This window comes from Augochlora pura, chromosome 6 (genome assembly GCF_028453695.1).
Source record: "Augochlora pura isolate Apur16 chromosome 6, APUR_v2.2.1, whole genome shotgun sequence".
In the NCBI taxonomy this organism is placed as follows: domain Eukaryota; kingdom Metazoa; phylum Arthropoda; class Insecta; order Hymenoptera; family Halictidae; genus Augochlora; species Augochlora pura.
Window position 1 is genome coordinate 10745316 of NC_135777.1, and position 20593 is coordinate 10765908.

At 44.0% G+C, this 20593-nt stretch overlaps 3 protein-coding genes across 6 annotated transcripts; all 3 read right to left on the reverse strand.

The window, feature by feature from the left end:
- Positions 1-355: 355 nt before the first annotated feature.
- On the reverse strand, positions 356-4329 carry Hey (Hairy/E(spl)-related with YRPW motif). The gene is made up of 3 exons (XM_078183405.1): positions 3692-4329; positions 2859-3073; positions 356-783 (listed from the first exon to the last, which is right to left on the reverse strand). The coding sequence occupies exons 1-3, from the start codon at positions 4327-4329 to the stop codon at positions 356-358; spliced, it is 1281 nt and encodes a 426-aa protein (XP_078039531.1).
- A 7337-nt stretch (positions 4330-11666) lies between these two features.
- Tap42 (immunoglobulin binding protein Tap42) lies at positions 11667-13236 on the reverse strand. The gene is made up of 4 exons (XM_078183161.1): positions 12986-13236; positions 12579-12917; positions 12123-12520; positions 11667-12049 (listed from the first exon to the last, which is right to left on the reverse strand). The coding sequence occupies exons 1-4, from the start codon at positions 13127-13129 to the stop codon at positions 11851-11853; spliced, it is 1080 nt and encodes a 359-aa protein (XP_078039287.1). The 5' UTR covers positions 13130-13236; the 3' UTR covers positions 11667-11850.
- Positions 13237-13402: 166 nt separating this feature from the next.
- On the reverse strand, positions 13403-20344 carry LOC144471276 (proton-coupled zinc antiporter SLC30A2). 4 transcript variants are annotated; one of them, XM_078183158.1, is made up of 8 exons: positions 20225-20344; positions 15338-15540; positions 15129-15245; positions 14899-15047; positions 14656-14807; positions 14339-14570; positions 14027-14267; positions 13403-13950 (listed from the first exon to the last, which is right to left on the reverse strand). In XM_078183158.1, the coding sequence occupies exons 1-8, from the start codon at positions 20245-20247 to the stop codon at positions 13808-13810; spliced, it is 1260 nt and encodes a 419-aa protein (XP_078039284.1). In that variant the 5' UTR covers positions 20248-20344; the 3' UTR covers positions 13403-13807. The 4 variants fall into 4 exon arrangements, with proteins under 4 accessions (XP_078039284.1, XP_078039285.1, XP_078039283.1 ...); XM_078183159.1 differs by lacking the exon at positions 20225-20344 and adding an exon at positions 18993-19169; XM_078183157.1 differs by lacking the exon at positions 20225-20344 and adding an exon at positions 18453-18927.
- Positions 20345-20593: the final 249 nt, after the last annotated feature.

Sequence of the window (20593 nt, forward strand, 5' to 3'; positions counted from 1 at the left end):
CTCTTATTTACAAGAAAAATATGTATAATATGTACACTGTACAGTATCGCTCGCCATTCGGCAGACTTCGCTAGTCAAGATAATAGAATAAATAATATCGCGCTAATATTTCACTATTAGGTACTCGCATGACTATCAATCGTATCACACATAGAGAAAATACTTCGGTGCGTATTTCGCTGTCTCAGATCCTTTCGTTTCTGTTTTGAATCAGTTCTTTGTTAACACTGAGAGACCAACAAGCTTTACAAACGAAGTGGCCAGTTCGCGGTCGCTACCGCGACATCGTCCTCCTCGAAGGGTCTCTGCTTCCGTTTGGATTCGTTCGCGAAGGGTTGATCCGAGAGGTCAAGCCTCAATATGCTAGCTCCGCTCCCCAGGGCCTATAGGGTTTGCCATGCTGCTGCTGAGGGTACTGTCCTGGATACTGGCTCCATCCCAAGGCACCGCTGCCGAGAAGGGGCGGCATAGTTCCGGTGCCAGTCGGCATCCCCGAGACGGTGCTGGCAGGCTCGTAGCTGATCGTCGATGACGTGGACGTCAGAGACGTTGGCGGGGGTACTGCGGAGGGAACAGGTCCGTGGCCACCTGGGCCAGGCCCGGGACCCGGTGCGTGCTCGCGGTGGAAGCTCTGCAGGTGAGAGAGCAGTCGCAATCTCAGAGGATCCCTCTCGTCCAGGCCCTCCATGGTGACAAGGTAACGGCCCACTTCCGCGGCGCATTCACCCCAGCCCACCGCGTGGTAGTCCATCGCCAGTTTCGTGCTGTCATAGCCTTCGGGTCCTGCAAAGATAACCGATCATTGGTAGAGTCGCTTCCCAAACTCGTCCTCGAAAAGGAGGATTGCAGGCGATCTCTCTCGTAGGGTGTCTCTTGTAGCCGGCTGTCGGCTGTCGGCCGCCGGCTGCCGGCTGCATTGTGACGGTCAATGGGACAGGTAGCAGCGTGGGAACCTTATTAGACCCCCATAGTGCTCCGTGCAAATACTCCGGTGATCTAGGATCTTAGCCATTGGTGGCCCCTCGAGGAAAAATAGATAATTTAGGAAGAGGAAATACGGCTATTCGAGCATCGCGGCTTGTTTTTACATTGGCTCGAATCGTAAGTACTTCCGAGGCAGCTAGGTAGAATCTATTGTTCTTATTTTCCCACTATGAATCATCGGGACAAGCGAGCTTTTGCTTTAACTAAATAAGTAAGCGTTCCAAATAAATCAAATAAAACCATAGAAAAATAAATAAAGAAGAAGTTATTAAGTTCTATTAAGTTAAATTTAAGAAACCGACGTTATTTATGACTCGACCTTTCGCCGATTGTTAACAACTACAGAGACAAAATATGGGTTCTTGCTTCTCTCGTAAGCCTCCGTATTCATTTTTCTAAGCGAAAAATATCATATCTCGCGCGAATTAACACGAAGTCCACGATTGAGAGTCCCTTCTTAGTAGCGACCCCCATGAAATTCGATTCACTCGTATTCCCATTTTACGAATGAAAGGTGCTCGTCGTTAATAAACGATTATTCTTGTAGGATGATTGAACCAACTTTACGGATGTGTAAGGGTATATAAAGTGAATGCTATCGCCGGCATCTCCGGAGGTGCTCGAGGGCCGATTTGGCAAATACTGTATGCATAAGCGTACACGGACACGGAATAGAACGGAATGGGACGGAACGGGACGCGAGTCGGTTTCCCACAGAGTTCGACATCTGTCCCAGCCGTGGGCATGGGAGTAAGGGAGTAAGGGAGTAAGGGAGCAAGGGAGCAAGGGAGTCGACGGCTCGTCCGCGAAGGGTGCCGAGCTCGGCGCGGGATACCCCACCACCTAGCACCGCCACCAATCGTGGGAACACCGCCTCGGAAGAGTCGTTGACTTCCTATCCTTCCCACAGGATCTCCGTTTCGGGTCCCAGCACCTGCTGCTCCTCCGGGAATATCTCGACTAGCGGTACGCTCACCGACCTCGATCCCTATTCGGGATCACGGCTAGGAGCGGAGATTCCCGCGGTATTTTCTATTTGCCACGGATACTTTGTCCCCCCCCGTTCGACGCCATTTAGGCATCCCCATTTCCGATCTGTTTTACAGTAAATTCTCTCAAATTGTTTCCTTGTAAACATGAATGGATAATTTGGGAAAAGAAAATGCAATTATTCGAGCCTCGATATTTGTTTTTATAGTTTGTTGATTATCAAGAATCAGTACTGGGTAAAAATAGATTTTCGAAATAGTAAAGAAATACTTCTATCTTCTTATGTAATAGAATAATAATAATATTGAAATATATTTGAAAGTCTTTATCAACGTGTTAGCACCACTTAAGAAAGAATCTATTTGCCAAATTCTGTACTACGTTAGAAGATCTATACTATTATAGTCTATAGCCTATATTATAGTCTATACTATAGTCTATTACTGTTTTAAAAATCTATTTTCTCCAACTAGCTTTTCCCAAATCCAGTCCATTATCATTTTCAAGCTAAGGACAATGTGAGTAAAATTACCGTACTCCGAAGATTTTTCGAACTGTCTCTGCTTCCACCCGACCGAGAAGTGAGCAACAGGAGTCGCGAAGATGTGCGGTATATGTAGGTGGCCAGTAATTAAACGAGGAGGGTGGAAAAGCGCGGAACGCGCGGTGGACATCGTTACGGAACGACGTAATGCGACAGATGGTTGTTCGGTTGCAGAGTTACGCTGGCAGTCGCTGAGGTTCGCGGGACGTCCCACGGTCAACAGGTGTCTTCCGGTCGCGAGTAGGGTCGACGTCGACGTCGGATCGACGAGAGACGCGACGATTCAGATAGGGAAGGCGAGAGAAAAGAAGGGAATCCTGAATATATCCAGAGGACTTACCTTTGTTTCGGAGCGTTCGCAGATGCTCGACGGTCAGCTGTAGGATTTCCGCCTTTTCCAATTTGCCGCTGTGCGGATCCCTCGCCGCTGCGGGTACCAATCTCCGCAGCTCGCCGAGGGACGCGTTTATCCTGTCGCGACGCTTCTTCTCAATCATCCCTCTCCTACGCTTCCGCGACGCGTGCTGACAGGAATCGCCTCCGGGCGAGTTGCAACTATATTGAACAAAAAAAGAGAAACAAAGGCATGGTGAGCGGCATCACAGACAGATCAGATGCGCCAGTTATATTTCAAATATTCGTGCGACGCTCGTCTCTCTTCCCACCCCTATCATTCGATCCTGTCCTCTCTCCGTCGCCGCTCTTCCCACGATCGGGAACGTTCGAGCTTTTAACGCCCGCGACGATTCCGACAGCTCGAACCAAGCCCCAAGACAAGCGAGTTCCTAAATAATCAATGCCGCGGTGGCTTTCTAACTTACAGTGAAAGGATTCGGCGCAAGGTTCAAACGCGTCTCGATCCTGCGGAACCGGAGAACAATCGCCTTTTAATTATTCGACGATTGTCAACGTCGGCATATGTTGCCAAACTCTACAATATGGCTAATCAAAATGCTTCGCCGATTATAAACACAGGGGTTGAATGTGTCGGCAATTATTTAATTTGCATATGCAACTGAATGAAACGAAATGCAACTAGATGCAACCGGATGAATCTAAATGCAACTAAATACAATCAAATGCGTTGCTTATCTATGATAATCGACCCGAATCGATAGTTTTACCATTAGGAGTAGTAAAAAGTCGTAACACGATCATTCCTCGTGTACTTACGGTTCTTTGCCGCTCTCTTCCGAGAAGACGTCGTCGCAGTCGGAGTCGCTCATGGCTCTCTTCAGGTTTCTCTGCTGATGTGGTTGACCCTGCTGCGATGACTGCTGCTGTTGTTGTTGTTGCTGTTGTTGTTGTTGCTGCTGCTGTTGTTGCTGACCAGCCTGTTCTTGGTTTCTAATGTCTGCCACGTCGATTTTGAGATCGAATTCGTGTCCAGGTCTCATCTCAGTGGGGATATCCTGCCGCATAGCTGTCATCTCCTGATGCCTGATGTCTTGGTGCCTTTGCATCTCGGCTCTGTGCAGCTCCTGGTGCCTCTGCATATCTGGATGCCTGAGGTCGGGCCTGAGATCGGGCCTGAGGTCAGGCCTGAGCGAATCGTGCCTGATCTCCTGGGTCCTCGGATCGGGGCCGGAAGAGTGACGAAGGTCGTGGGGCGGTCTCATGTCGTGATGGTGCCGCATATCGGGATGCTGCGGCTGATAAGAGGGATGTGGCGGCGGCGGGTAGCCCCAGTGGTGGCCGGAGGGTGGTCCTGGCAGGCTGGAGATGTGACCTGCGGCCACAGGCCCCGAAGCAATCTCCGACGACAGCAGGGTGCTGTTCTCGTCAGACCGTGCAACCACTACTCTCCACATTTTCTTGGCTAAATCTCGCGGCTTCGAAAACCACGGGCACTCGAATTGTTGACACGGGAAGACCGTAGTAGGACGTCGAACTGTTTTTATTCACCACTAGTGGATGCACCGGGTCGGTAACGCGAACGTGACGAATTTTGCAGGGCGAGACGTCATCGCAGGAGAACGTCGACCGATGTCCTCTTGATAAGAACGCGTGACACGGCGATGGACACTTGTTACGCGAGAACGTCGATCGGATTCACACGTGCCGGAGGACATCCGCGGCCGCGGTCGCGTGCGCGAGCAAATGCGCGAGCAAATTGCGCGACCGAAGAAGCAGCGACCAAGTTGCTCGGTGGACACGTCGGTTGCTGGCTGTTGGTTGTTGGCTGCTGCGAGATGCACTCGCGTGCGTGTGCACTGGTCGCGTGGCGGCCGACGTATGTCGTGTGCGGGAGGACCGGGGACGACACACGACCGCGTGCCCTGTTCCGTGCCCTAACTCTACGCCCGGAGTGGGGAGTCTTGGATCTGCTCCCCCGTTAGGTGGGGGCAACTTCTCTCTTTCACTCCTCGATTCAAGGTGAAAAGCAACCTCGAGCCTCGAACCCCTGTTACTTCGTCCTGAGAGGGTAGCGTAGGCTAGACCGAAACAGGACGAGACGGGACGAAACGGGGAGGGGGCGATCGAAGGGGGCGATTATCGTGGGAACGTTTCGCGTTCGCGGCGTTAGCCTCTCGCCTCGTTCCTCCTCTCTTCCGCAAGCCCGAAAATCATTCGTTTCCACGATCGATTGCCATCGAACTACATATTCGAGACGTCTGTCTTGATTGTCGATAAGGATATTTGCTGCTTCCGTTATCGCTAGACTACGGATTATGGATACTTACGTGGACAATTTGTAGATGGGCTTTTACTTCTATTGGAATTTCTATTTATTTTTGGCAATCGATCGGCCGCAACAACTTCCGAGGAGAGTAAAATCATATTAAACCACGGATGACGGGCGTCCATTTGGACCCAGAGTTGCAAACATGTCATTTAAATCCTAATCGCAGCCATACGCAGTTATTAGCTACTAATATATAAGCTAATAAAAAGGTTAACTTTGGTCTTAAAAAAAAACAAGAGCTTTTAATAATATACAAGCGAAAAGTAATTGTAAAAATTTGAAAATTATTCAAAAAATACCATTGTTCGATTCTTCTTCTGCACTCGGTTATTCATATTGAAACTCTAGCTTTGAAAGGATTAGTAGCAAGAGAGTAAAGTGGGCTGTGTGTTTGACAAAGTAATAAATTGTATTTAAATAAACAAAGTTAAACAAATATAATAACATTGAACGGAGTATAATGGTGAGATAAACTAGATCGAGTGGTCAGTGGTAGTTATAACGCTGTAGCGGTAACGGTAGCTGTGAGCACAGAGAATATGTAGTTACGGACACGACGAAAGGAGCGAACGATAAAATGCAAACGCAATTCTATAGCGAACGCTGGCCTATTTATACCGTCGCGGGCTATCGGGCAGGACAGGAACAGGTTCGGGATTTCTGAATATTGAAAGGGCTGCAGCACCGAACGTTGGTTAACACGAAGAAGGATAATCCCCTAATGAAGTGTGCTGCACGGGAAACAATGGAAAATAGGTTATTAGTTTTGGTATTAGGATTATTGGAAGGACGGACCAAGAGACCAAGAAATTGTTTTGCGGCAATATTCTGAGTTTCGGAAAATGATGTGTCACAATTTTGCACAATACTTCTATTTGTTTCCTGCATTCAACGGTCGGCCATAACTTGTCACGAGTGTTAAATAAATAAAGATCGTGTTAATTCTTCTTCTTCCGCACCTGTTGTAAATATACAGTATCGCATCCAAGTAATCCTCGGTTAGCGAGAGTTTATTCTTGCTTGGTCCAAGGAGGAAACGGATCAAGGAAATCGCGCGACGGTGTTCACATGGAAATATTTCTGAAATCCAAGCAAATCCGAGCCGTCCCACCCACTTCATCCCTCGGTCCCGTAAATTGATACGAGCGCGCTACCATGAAATCACTTGGCCACCACCCTAGTTTCTCCCTCGGAGTCGATTCACGCGGTCACGAAGGGTGGGCGTTTGAAGAGAGAAAGAGAGAGAGAGAGAGAGAGAGAGAGCGAGGGAAAGATAGCGGGAGAGCGAGAGAGTGGAACACAGGGAGGTTTGGCGACGATAAAGTTCACACAGGAATGGTACGTAGCACGCGCTCGCACGATTATCGTCGCCCTGCGCCTGGGAACCGAGCTGACTAATCGTATCGTTAACTTTCCGCCGTGGTACTACCAGCTGGATATTCCATTTATTTAGACGGGAAACAGATTTCCCCCTTATTGCTCCGATTAAGAATTCAAATCTTTCCCATTGTCCAGCGATTAGCACCGTTTCCGCCGATTCTGGATGCGTCGCAATCCGCTTCTCGGTCGTTCGCACGACTAACGTCGGAGAAGAGATAAGGCGAGTGGATGGAGAACGGTGTCGCGTGGCCGATCCTCTCGCGAGAGGATCCGCACACGACGGGCACGCGTGTCCGACGCGCTCAGAGGGGATAGGGGAAGAAAGTGGATCGCGTGGCCGTTCTAGTCACTAGCCGGTGTCATTCTTACTTACCGTTGCATCGCGATTCAACAAATTTTGCCTCGCCCTTAGGGAGCTTCCCTCTCTCTCTCTCTTTCTGTCTCTTCCTACTTCTCTTCATACGCATTCCGCGTGTTCCAGTTATCCCGTACATTCTGCATATCCTACTTCCTGCATCTGTTTTTGACTCCCTTCGAGTGGCGTTTGCGTCGACGAGGGGTTCACGCGTTCCCACAGGTACAAGGACTGGAATAATACTTTCCCCGATTCCACGGGGGAAAGTATGTTCGATCGAATTATGCATCCACCGTCACAGAGTAACTTCTTCGGTACTGCGCGAATACGTTGAACGTAGAGAGGGGTTGGACAAAACGTCAAAAACGCCCCGCGTATCGATCTCTAAGTGGACCATTTGCGTTTCCGCTACTGTATGCCTATTTAAATTAGTTATTTAACGAGTAAGGGGGTTTCCAGGTGTTTTATCATTATTATTATTTTTCATTATCGTGCTTTATTTAAAATTGATAGTTAATTTTTGTTATTATTGGTAAAATATTAATACTATAGTATGAAACTATATTTTAATAGTAAAAAACAAAAATGTAAATAACGAAAATGGAGGATAATCGAATACGGTTAATTGCGATTCTCCTATACTTTCTCTTCCATCATCTATAGATATCTCACACATTGATTGAAACCATCTTGACATGAAGAAGATTCTAGTGATTGAGGGTGAAACGGAAAGAGTAGTCTGCTTCAGGAAAATAGAAAAAAAGAAAATGGAAAGAAGAAATAAATATAGGATATAGAATGTAAAATGTAGAATAAAAAAGAACTAAAGAAAAATATTTCAATTGTTAAGTTTGATACATATAGTTTCTTCTTACTACTTTATTTTATAATAATAAATAACTTTATAGTTATATTAAAGTTTTGGTGGAGCTGGGGAAAAATAGATTTTTGAATTAGTACGTATCTTCTCATATAATAAATAATTTGACAAATAAACTTTCCTTGAAATAGAATTTGCATTTAGAAATATTAGGTTGGTGCATACTAAATGTCTGATTTTTAAGTGACTATATATGAGTCTGCATATCTTTTTACAAAAGCTGTTTATTTAGTCATAATATGTTCCATTTGCTTCAATACATTTTTCTCAACAAGATCATAATAGATGCCTATCCGAAAATATACATATATTTCTTTAAGATAGACATCTATACATTAAAACCTCGTTGGAAAAAATCTATTGAAGCAGATGGAGCATATTTTGATTAAATAAATAACTTTTGAAAAAAGATGTGAAATTTTATATATTCACTTACAAATATGACATTTCACATGCATGAACCTAATAGCATATTCAAATGTATTTAACCACGATAATTTTTACATATAATTACTACTTTAAAAAAACGTTTATCTATCATTCTATATTGAATGAAAAGAAGATAACATTTATTTACTATTTCAAAAATCTATCTTTCCGCAGCTCTGCTAATAACTAGGTGACTTAAAAGGAAAAACGGAATGTTAATAATAATGTAAAGAGTCAGGTCTGCTTCTAGGCCAAACAACTGTGATAAAGATTCATTGATTACTATGTTGTACATATCGTACATTACTATATTGATACATTGATTGCTATAAAATTTCATGCAATTCGTCTGCTTGCCGAAAGTGCTATAGCCCAAATTCGGAATATTGAATTGTGACGATTGAAATTTTGCAATCGAACTCGAATACTTTTGAATGCCGAGGCGGTGTGTCCGTCGAGATGCTCGAAACGCTGCCAGTGTGACTCAGAATCGGTAAAATAAACGCGATTCCGCGGGACCGTGTCGGTCTGAACAAAGTATCCGGTCTAGAGCTTCCGGCGGGCACGCGACTTCACGTGCAGAAGTCGCGTGCCGTTCGCCGCGAATCGAGGTGTTCGCGCGTGCTCGCGTGTGGCCGCGTGTGTGCTCCCGTGCGCGCGCGTGTATCATCGACACAAGCCTAGGACACGATTGCAAGACGACTCCACTCGAGAACCACAGTCGAGATACAGTTTCTTTCGGTGAATGGTGTTCTACGCGTCTAGCCACCATCCAAGACCATTCCGGATTTTCCTTGCGAGCGTAAAACGTGAACGACGGGGGCACGCATCGACGCGGAGTATGTCGCCGATGCGGCAAATATTTATTCATAATTTCACCGAGATCGGTGGGACGGGGTTGAGTGGATTTGTCCGGCCCATCTTCTGGACAAATAACGACCGAGGACCGTGTGTGTAGCTGGTGTAGCTAGTCCTTCTCCCCGGGTGCAAAGCAAACACGCATAAAATTACGCGATCACGATTAGGCAGACGAGCAGGCGCGTGGACCGAGGCAAACGGGAGGAGACGTCTTTCTTGCGAAAACAAAAGTGCCGTGCCGGCCGTTGCGATACATGGTTGATCGATTCGAGTGATGGTCACTCACTCCCCCAATCGAACGGTTGACCAACGCTGACAGTTGGCACCGCGGCACAATCGTCCAATAATTGGCAGATATTGTTCGGAACACTTGATTTTCGGCGCGACTCGGCGCGCATATGCACGGACGTCTGTGTTCCTCGGACCGGCCCACGAGTCGCGTGCTTTACGATTTGTTGCTCGTCGTCTGGACAATCGGAAATATGAATTTATCGGCGATCGCGTTACCGAATCTTGACCGAGTCGGTGCCGATGTCCGTTTCACCGCCGCCATCGAATATGAATTTATCACCGATCGCGTTACACAATGGTCAACGCGCGGCGGTAATAGCGATGAACTCATTGTGCGCATAGTCCTTGTTTGCGTTCGTAAATCCGTGCGTGAATCCGTGACGAGACAACGAACTGTCAGCAAACTATTCTATTTGTCGCGGCAGATTTTGTCTCCATCTTTCCTCGTTTTTTAGGAACATGAAATAGTTTACGTTTAGGTTTAGTTTATATTTAGAATCTACTCCATCGATGATACGGATTTTTATTTTACAGAAGCTAGTTGCAACGGGACTATCGTGTAAGCTTCCGTGATTCGAAGCTTTGGAAATCGGCAGAGTCACAGTCGATATTTCCGCGCACCATCTGTGCCAGCGCAACGGCCCTTTTCAATTAATCAGTCATCGGATAAAAGCATTAGCTCTCCAGTTAACTACCGTCAAAGTACTCAGATTACAAGCTGACCAAACGTACTGCGGAGTTGCCGGGAACAGCGAATTCTAGCGCGGAGATTGATTGAATCGAGTCAGATCGGTTTGGCTCTGCGCGACGGACGGGGTCACGCTCCGAAATCGGTTATTGACCGACCTAGATGCGGACATCGGCTATTTTCGTCGTGTTCCCAGACGCTGCGAAACGGTTTCCCGATTTCGCGACAAAAAAAACCACACCTGAATGAAAACATGGTCACGCGAGGGTGACCGCGCGATTCAAAAGTCATCGATCGGACTTTAAATGAACGTAGACGGTCGCGGAGTCGGATGGGATTGTCCGCACCCTAAAATTACAGCCCCATTTGAAAATCACCCCAATCGTCGCGACGATTCGCCGCGGTTCGCGACTCGAACAAGTGCCGTGAAGAACAGTTACGGAACCGCAACCGAGTCGTATGTTAAACATTTTTTTAGGCGTGATTTTAAAAGGTGACAGCTGTCAGGCTGACTCGCCGGACCAGAACCGGAATGAATGCGAACACGTATACGTGTGCGCGTACGTGAGCCCGTGTTGGGTTTGCCAGGGTATTTCGACGAAGTGTGAAGCGCAGTTCATTAAGCCAGCGCATTCAGCCTCTGTTTCGACAACAACGCTTTGACAAACATCCTATCCCTACGCTAACCATGCATTTTTCGATTTCTTGCGTTCGCAATCGATTCGAAATTTAATCGTACGCGGTTATATACTATTTTGTGAATCGCGTTGGGCTCCAACATCCTCGTTAACTGTCTCTTGATGCGAATCGACAATCGATCACAGGTTCAAATTTTACAACATCATGCAGCATTGTGCGAATTAAGATGCGTTTGATCGATCATTTTCCAATCGATGTCTTGTATTGTCTGGCTTTGAGGGGGTGCGAATCTCCCCCTCGATTACATATAACTACATCGTACCATTAATTCACATTCTAGCTCTTATCCCGAGGGATAATAGCTATAGTGGATTAAATTCTTCTTCGCAGTCATTTTCGTCCCTTTCTTTTCTCGAGCTACGAATATTCGTAAGAAATGGATGTGATAAACAGCACGAAATCTGCTAATGTAGCAGTCAACTGATAGTTGACTGCTACATAATAGAGGAATTTTCTGGAGACTTTCCTACACCCGTATCATGAAAAATAAGTTTGTCCACTATTGTAAGTATAGAGAACAAATGATGCGTGCCGTTTCTGATGTGCAATCTGGCACGCATCATCAGCTTCTGAAAATGTCAGAAAGTGGCGCCTCTTGTAGAGAAGTAACAAAGCGCCAGTCAAAGTACCTGCAGAGCCAATTGGGTAGCAGCAAAACAGATCCTGAAAATAAGCTTTTACCTTGCAGTAACAAGTTTATTTATTATTGCAAACGTTGGGAAACATTTTTACCACAAAAATGACTTAAATTCCATAAGAGGGCACAATAATATAAATAAATGTTAATGTATTAAGTATGTACTGTTTCAACTTACATGTATTTTAAACAGCGATTTTTTTGAGGATTCTAGAACTTGTTGGAAAAGTAAAAAACGAAGGATGTAGACTACAAATATCTTTACCATACCATGATTATACAAAGTCTATTCTAAATAAATCTTATACATACAGAATGATTTATTCACTCTCAATAAAAAGGAAAACAAAGCGAGTATAAATTGAAATAATTAAATGACGCATACAACTAACAAATTAATAACAGTTTCTGTATGCAACATTTGTAATTTTAGCTTCTATTCATACGATTGCCCCATCCTCTTTTGTGCATATCTTTGTATTCGTCCATAGCCCGCATCTGTCTTATCGTTTCATCATCGTCGTCTTCGAGCAGTTCTTCTTTCTTAATCTCTTCCTGTTGATCGTTACTGCTTGAGTTTGCCATGTCTTGCAAAGATTTGGTACCAGCCTTCGCCGGATCCGGCCAGCTTTAGTAAAAAAAATATTAACACGATTAGAGTTTCTCAATAATGTGAAACAACTTTAATGTTTTATACTAACTCTCCATCCTTCACACGCTGATCGTAAAATTCTTGAACTGTAAGAACAGGTAAACTGGGATAGCCAGCTCCATATACTTGTTTCTGTAGTGCGTCTCGAGTAATTAAGATTGGCTGCAGCTTGCTAGCTGATGGTTTATATTTCCGTGAAGTTTGAGAACCCATGGTTTCGTTTTTTCCTACATTTTTCATATATTCTATAATCGGCTTCTCAGCCGCTATCATGCTCAGCTCTTCTACTGCTGAATTTACATACAATTTAACGAGCGTCGTGAAATATTCCCGTTTGTCCTCGTCGTCAATGTTCGGGTTGTCTAGACTCTTCTTCAGAATCGCCAAACGCGATTCTAATTCTTCCTGCTCCTTATATCTCCTAAGTTTAGTGTTTCTGCGTTGTACCTTGAAAATGTCCAAAATAAACACTGGTTTCAGGATAAATTCAAATTTTTAAATATACCATTTCAGTAATTGCTTCTGCGTTCGAGCGATTTCTCCCAGAATCGTGTTCCTTATCTTCATTCGATTGGGGTTTCGGTACGTGAACGTCTGTCAAACCGTATGATTTCACACGGTCCAAAAAGTCGATGAAATAAATCTCGGCGGAGTTAACAATAGACATTCGATCATCCCCGTTAAAAGTCTTCGTGGTGAGCGTACCAAGAAGTGCTGGGAGTAACAAATACTTGATACTTTCTGTTGGTAGTTCTTCAAAGTCTTCGTATTTGCTGAAGATATCCAGTGCAGATACCAGAATCGTTGCAGTATACAGATCATCTTTGGCTCGTGCGATATCGTGCTATCATAAAAAAAAGCAAAAATGTAAAGAAGGAATACGTTAACGTCGATGAGTTTCGCATTTAATACCTGAATTTTTGTACTATTTGTAGGTTGATCAGTCTGATTGATATCGTTGAATAGCTGGAACCCTTTGTCAAACTTATCTGACAGTGTAAAAGGCTCTTCCATATCGCAGGTTGCCATTTTTATCGTATTCTCTGAGGAGGACATACTTGTCAGTTTGATAGGTCCTGTTCACCGTTTACCAATTTCTTCAACCGGGAAACAAAGACTTCCGTAGTAAAGGTTATGATCAGCAAAAGCTCAACCCGAAGTTAACGTTAACAGCCAACCATTTTCGATAAGACTGCGATATTATCGACAGAGTTGAAAGCGGTTCTTTCAAACTGGCCAAACAAACTCGAGATTTAAACTTCGGAAGTTGATGTCGATTGGATTGTTTGAAATAAATTTTTTGTCGGGTTTCAAATAAATCAAATACAATTATTTCGTAAAGGTTCATTTCTTTCATGTTTCGCTATTTTTTTTCTGCGACAATTACTTCGCTTTCGTAGCGAAATTTCCACGTGTTTGGAACATTTAGTCGCAACTCTATTCACGGAGAGTCATAGTTAAAATAAACAACTGTAGTGGTGTGTGATGAGTTTGGAGATTGACGCGATCATGATAAAATGGAAAAGGCACGATCAGTTGGATGAATATGTTTTCAGACATACGGTTCAAACTTGTTGTAGACGTTTTATGCCTCATATTTCTGATTAGCAGTCGTTTTAAGGAATAAGTTCGAACTTGGAAACACGCTGACGAAGACTATAGTGAAAAACAGCATGTACACGCACGCTGTCCAAATTGACAGATTGTGATCAAACATAATTCCAGAAACGATCACTACGGCAATGCTCTGCACTGTTTACAATTCTCCATTTGTTCGTCGAATTCCTCAATTTGAAGGGTCATCTCAAAGAATCTGTACTTGTCGTGGATGTTCCTCGTGGCGATGCGCAATATGTCTTGAGGTTTCGTACCAGGTTCTATAAACGAACAAGAGAGTCGCGTTAATTTCAATAATTGACAACAGTCAATGATACGATTCATGTAATCGCATACTTATTGCTAGATGCGCGGATAATGCAGTTTTGTCCAGAGAAAGCGCCCATATTCGAAGATTGTGTACTTTGACAACACCGTTGATATTCATAAACGTGCTCTCAACTTGAGAGTAATCGAATCCCTTTGGAATTCCTTCCATCAAGACGTTCATCACGTCCTTAATTATGGCAACCGTGGTCAATATGACCAGCAATGAGAATAGAAAAGTACAAATTGGATCTACTATCCTCCAAGTCGGCTGGAAAATTATACGAGTTTAATGGTATGAAATTTAAAACCACTTCCTCGAAAGAGTAATATCTCTTGTACCTTGAAGTAAATGATCAGCGCCGCGACAAAGACACCAATGCTCTGAATGAAATCTCCAAGAACATGAATGAAGGCGGCACGCACGTTGATATTGCTCTTGTCTTCATCATGAGCTTCGTGTTCGTCAGTTTGGTCTTCCAGGTTTCCAAGCTGGCTCGATTTCGACCGCTCGTATTCATTCTGATGACTGTGGCCATGGCTATGGCCATGCTGATGTAACGACACGCCCATTCTGCAACACAATGTCATTTAGATTTCGAGAACGAACAATTCAGAGAAAAGGAATTCTATCTATATATGTATATTCTATCACTGACACTAGATTTACCGCAACACCAACGATGGAGGAGATCAACATCACGGTGGCATTCAATTCGAAATCTTGGTGGATGATTCTTTCTACTGCCAGATAGAAAAGAATTCCGGTAACCACCCATATCAGTAGGACCGAGGTCAGAGCTCCGATCACCTGAAACGATTCAATTGGTTAGTAGCTCAAACGATTTTCTTTCAGTAAAAAATTAATTCTAAAATTTCGAGAAGAGAGATACTATACTCACTTCTGCCCTATACCATCCGAACGGCATTTTCCTAGTTGCTGGTCGACTCGAGACCCATATCGAGAACAATGATATCATAAATGACGCGAAATCAGTGAGTAGGTGCGCAGCATCTGTCGCTATGGCTAAACTATGCGACAATATTCCACCTGAAAGAACGGATCAATCGTTTCGTTGACAAATCGTTCTAGTTTTCTAGTGACCAGCTACACGGAATGTTGTTGTATTACCTACGATTTCTGCGATCATAAAAATTACACACAGCGTGCTGGCGATCAGTAATTTCTTTCTTGCTTTCTTATCAATCTCTTCGTTTCTTTCCCTGTGACAATGGTCGTCTGGTATCACTGTAGCAGCGACAAGAAAGATCTAATTACCATAAGCAATGGCGGCTGTGCCGTTTGCGGCGATTGTATTGAATTGAATTTGAAAGTCCTACTCGAAGAATGTTTTCGGTAACCGGAAGCTGTCATTTCATCGACTGGACCACCACCGCCGCCTTTCACAACCGTGCAGCAACCGGAAAGCTTCCCGTGAACACAAAAGATCACCTGCCTAGGGGACGTTGCTGCGATTTCCTCGGGATCGTTATTGTTAGGTGGAATGGTAGTCCCGTATCCATATATAGCCTTGTCTTTAAATCTGTGTAATATTCAGAAGCAATTACCGATCACCGCCGTTTATTATCTGGTATCGAGATTTAGAATTTCGATCAATGCCTAACTAGATTGACCGGCCGTTTATTTTATTAGGGAAAAATACTTCCAGCGTTGCTTATGATATCAAATTATCATCACTTTAATTTAGAAAAATTTCTGTTTAGAAAATCTAGAGAAATAATTATTTTCATAAAAAACGTACAGAAAACTACCTTTTTCCAGTCGTTAACTAAACTCTTTCGCTGTTATATCGAAGTTAAATTGAAATGAAATTAACGAAAGGTAATTATTTACAATAGTCACATATCCTTGTCTCAAACCCCGCAATGTATGTAAATATGTATGTACTCCTTAAGGCTTTATAGTATGTACCCCATTTTCATTTCCCCATCTTATATATTCCCCTCTTATAGTTTTCGCTGATACACCAATCCATTGGTTGCGGACATACTAATAGTAAATAAACTATAAGAAAGAAATGTCCCTCGATGATCGAGAATTACCGTATTTGGAATTCCACGGCGTTAAAAACGGTGCGCGATTTTAAAAATAAGCATGAATTTTAGAGAAAGATATTTTCACAAAAAACGCTCTAATCACATCCCTGGCATTCACTCTGCTAACGAGTCAATACGTGCACAGACTTGAAGTTAGTGAGTTCGACAGTGACATCTAGCCATTTCACCAATATTAATCTGTTATGTTTTTAATTTGTTATTAATAAATGCACTATTCCATTTTTAGTACCTTTCTCTAATTATAATTTTTATAATTTCATATTTGTATTGTGTAACACTCGACGACCGTCTCGCGACTAAATCTGTGTATGCGTGCACAGAGAATAATTTATCGAGGACTCCAGAGTATCAGTACCAACCGTTTAACTATTAGCGTATACGCGCAAATATGTAAGAATAATCCAGCGACCCCGTTAAAAATTTCGTGATTTTTAACTGCGTTCTGTGAATAGTGAATACACAATCCGTACAAATTTGTGAAATTCCCGTCCGTTTCTCGCGCTTGACATCCGATCTCTACGCATCCCGCGTATAATTAAATATCCTTGCACATGCAAACGTCTGATTAAGATACCATCGTGTTCGCGGAGACAATGGTATTCAATGATCGTGAATCGCGAATCTTAGTTATCCATCTCATGTCGTCTCTAGATCCCAGTGGATCAAGGACGCCTCGATCGACCGGTTCGAGTTTCGGGCATCGTTCTCAACAAGACAGAGGACGATTCGCTCGACCGTTACGAATCATTTTGTTATCCCGATTGTGATCTCGAAATCGCTGGAATCTGGCGAAAGCGTTTACGTGACTCAATTTGTTGTTGGCCTGTCGCCGTGCGATTGTCATCAATGTGTGAGTCTTTTATCTGACGGCGAGATAACCATGATGCCGTGTGCAAAAGCCTATTCCTTGGATCGTTATCGATAATCTTGATTGAAGGCGGTATACGCCATAATCCAATTGCGCCTGACGTCATGGGACGCAATCGTATAATTTCGTATAAGTTGTACGAAATTATACAATAGACAGAAACCGATCCATCATGGAGAAACCAATTAATTACACGCCTCTTTGCGTTTCCTCTTTCGTTCGCGATACGCGCGACTTGCTATCTACTCTCTTCCTGCCCCAACCCGTCCTCGATGGTCCGTAAATAAAGAGACAAAACCGTGAAAACACGAAAACAAGAAAACACGAGCTACGCTTTGGGAATCCCTCGATGCACCGTGTCGATTCGTCGAACAGGATTTATTTTCGTCAGAGGTATAGGTCGCAATCTAGCAATGGCATTGCGGTACCCTTGCTTCAAGGTTCGACTACTCCGTTACACGTATGGTTCCTGGGGCACGCGACACCTGCCACCGATTGGACAAGTATCGGTGAACACAGGTAATCGTCGTTTAATTGCAAACCCAACCGCATCACCGACGACCGTGGATCATAACCAATCGTAACCCGATCCACACGTCGCAATCGCGATTCCCACAAACTATCTCGTTTCCTACGTCGCATTCTACTACCCTCGAACTATTACTAATGATAGAGTCTCACATACCTATTGCTGCGGAAGATTATTTTGATGGCTCATTAAAATAATGCAGTAATTCGTGTTGCACAAATGGTGAAAAAATGCATCCTGGACAGGCAGATAGACGTTAACGTAATTGGCAATTGTTTGTTGCGAGTTTTCAATACAGTAGAGGACAATTTGATAACGTGGACGACTTATTGTGGTACAGACGATAAGCAATGTCGAGATCTCAGTTTTTAAATGTCAATAATAAAATGATTGATTTTTTTAATATGTGGCCAGCGTACGGACGCTTATGCGTTGTACGTGATCTTCGTCGAATGACGCTTCGCAAGCGTGCAAAGTATCTGGTATCTTATCAAAATCTAGGGGTTTGCCTTGCCAAGCGACCTTTTCTCTTACCGTACAACTTCCACCTAGAACCAATAGATTGAAGAGTACAATGATGCCTCGATAACGGTAATAATCTAACACTCTATTAAAGTCTTTACATTTACAATAATCTTAAGCGATTGTACAAACAGTCTTGTATACTTTCAAAATAAAATCAATTTGAGATCCACCGTATGAAAATCTGCTGCGAGCCATTTGTTGGATACCGAAATGAAAAATGGGTGGCAATTTTGTCGAAGCATTACTGTATTTTACGATCGGACATTAAGATCGTCAACGTGGAAAAAACATTGGTAGCCTGAGACGCGGTTGTAATTCGCAAAGTGCACGCTCTGGAACCTCGTTCCGATGTATTTATGTACTTGGTGGGGAGAAGGAGGGGATGAAGGCTTGGTTCGATCGAGTAATCGAATCGACGCCGAAACGGATCCGGAAGATAGGATATTCGAACTCACAGCTTGATAGTCTCGTCGTCCATGTTCCTGGATCCGATGCGCAGTGGGCGCAGTCTCCTTCGATCGTAAGGTTCGCCACGGAGAATCGATTCGACACGATCGATATCGGCGATCGATCGATGTGAAAATATGGAAAAAAAGAATTGAAGACGCGAAAGCGAACCGCGAAAGCAAGGGCGAAGGCGATCGCGAACGTTGACACGAATATGGAATTCGGAACACGGAATACCAAATACGAAATACGAAATGTAAAATACGACGGGGAGGGGGCCGCGACTCTAGAAACGAGCTACAAAGTCGGCCGAGGAAACGATTTCGAGAGCCGTTAGGTCTCCGGTCGACCGGCGACCAACAGACACGGATGGACTGCACGCGCGTCACTAGTTACATAAACAAGAAAACCCGGTTGCCACTTCATGCCGTCGATCTTTTAGTAGAAAATCCTCTGTCCAGTCTAGTCGGTTTGTTTTAACAGATAACTTAACTTAACTTTCGATGAGTTTCTCCCACTCTCATCGATTCTCTGTTTCTCTCGCTCACCTCGCTTCGCTCCTTGCCCCTCCGTCCTATCACAATTCACCGAGCTGATTCCTCTCTCGTTCCTCTCCCGTTCCTCCCGATCGGCATCCGCCCCTCCTCAACCCCAACGGGCCCACCTCACCCTCTCCTTCTTGACCCGAGCAGAAGCGAGTTAGCTTCCTCTATCTGCTTCTGCTTTTCGATCCTGCTATCTACCCATCCTCTCCCGTCCCTCTCCCACTACCGCTCCCGCTCCTTTCCATTGTCAGCCCAAGTGTACTCGTTCACTGTCATCTGTCTCGTTCCTTCACACACGTACCAGTATTCACGTTGTCCTCGTATCGCGCAATACCGCGGCTTTCTTTTTCCTTCCTCGTCCGTTTCCTCGATCACTTATTCGAACGATCACTTCCGTTCGAACTGTAACTGTGCGCACGCGCTAACAACCGATTCCCATCGACGCGGATCTATCCGTTCCACGTCGTTCTAGCGTGCGGTTCTGATCGAGCAAAGCGTTCGTGGGCGCGTTCATTTCCCGACAGAAATATCCCATACAATATTCCTGGGTTATCATCGATAGATTCATAGTAAATTCACAAATGAACGGTTTAGTAATTACTAGTTGACTTCATCGCGTTAAATTCTTCTTGATTAAATTTCAACGTTGCGACTACCGCAAATCTATTTATTAGTAGGCCTTTCGATAACTCTGTTGTAGCTAAGAGAAACTCTATAATTTTCTTACAAATAATAGCCTCCGGAGAACTAAGTGCTTCTTATTGCTTATTAGTACTCTAAAATTGCATTTCGAGCCACCATGCGTCTATTCAACTTTTCATTTGAAAATGGAAAATCCTCGTCTAGAAGTATTCTATGTACATTTATCATTTTCAAAACTATCAGGAGGTAGCCAACGAAACGAGATAACAACTGAAGAAGCGTGTTGCATCCGCCTCGTCTTAATCCCACTTAATACCTACAAGATGTACAGATATTTACACTTACACAGAGCCTTATCAATATTCATATCTAGATACGAAGCAACGTACAGAATGTGAAATCATCAATCATCGAATTTCTTTCGTGATCGATTCGATACTCAAACATCACGATCTCCGAATTGTTTTTTCGATTTAGAACCCATGGAAAGTTCTATCGGTCATGGTTTCGAGCATAAGTAAACATGAATTATTCTAGCCCAACTAAATTTCAAAACTGCTAAAATTACTGAAATAATTAAACTATGTACGTACGATAGTGAAGCAGCTTCGGTCATCGTTGGTATGTATAGCTTCTCGTTCGAAATATGAAATCGCCGATCTTCTTGATCGTGACAAACAATGCGGCCGTACCTAAGAAACAACAAACGCGCCGAATGGTTTACACGCTCTTGCGTGCGACGAATCACGACACGATCTACGTGTTTTTCTATCGGCGAGAGATGTCATTAGCAGCAAACTAAACACTGTTGGTTTCTATTACCGTGAAATCGTAGCAAGTTTACCAATCATAGAGCGAAACTGACGATGCGCCGTCTTCTGTGTCGGGACACTTGTTCGAGCCAACGAAGATCAACCTTAACGTATCTGTACTGCAAACAGTGTAATTTTTAATACACTTCT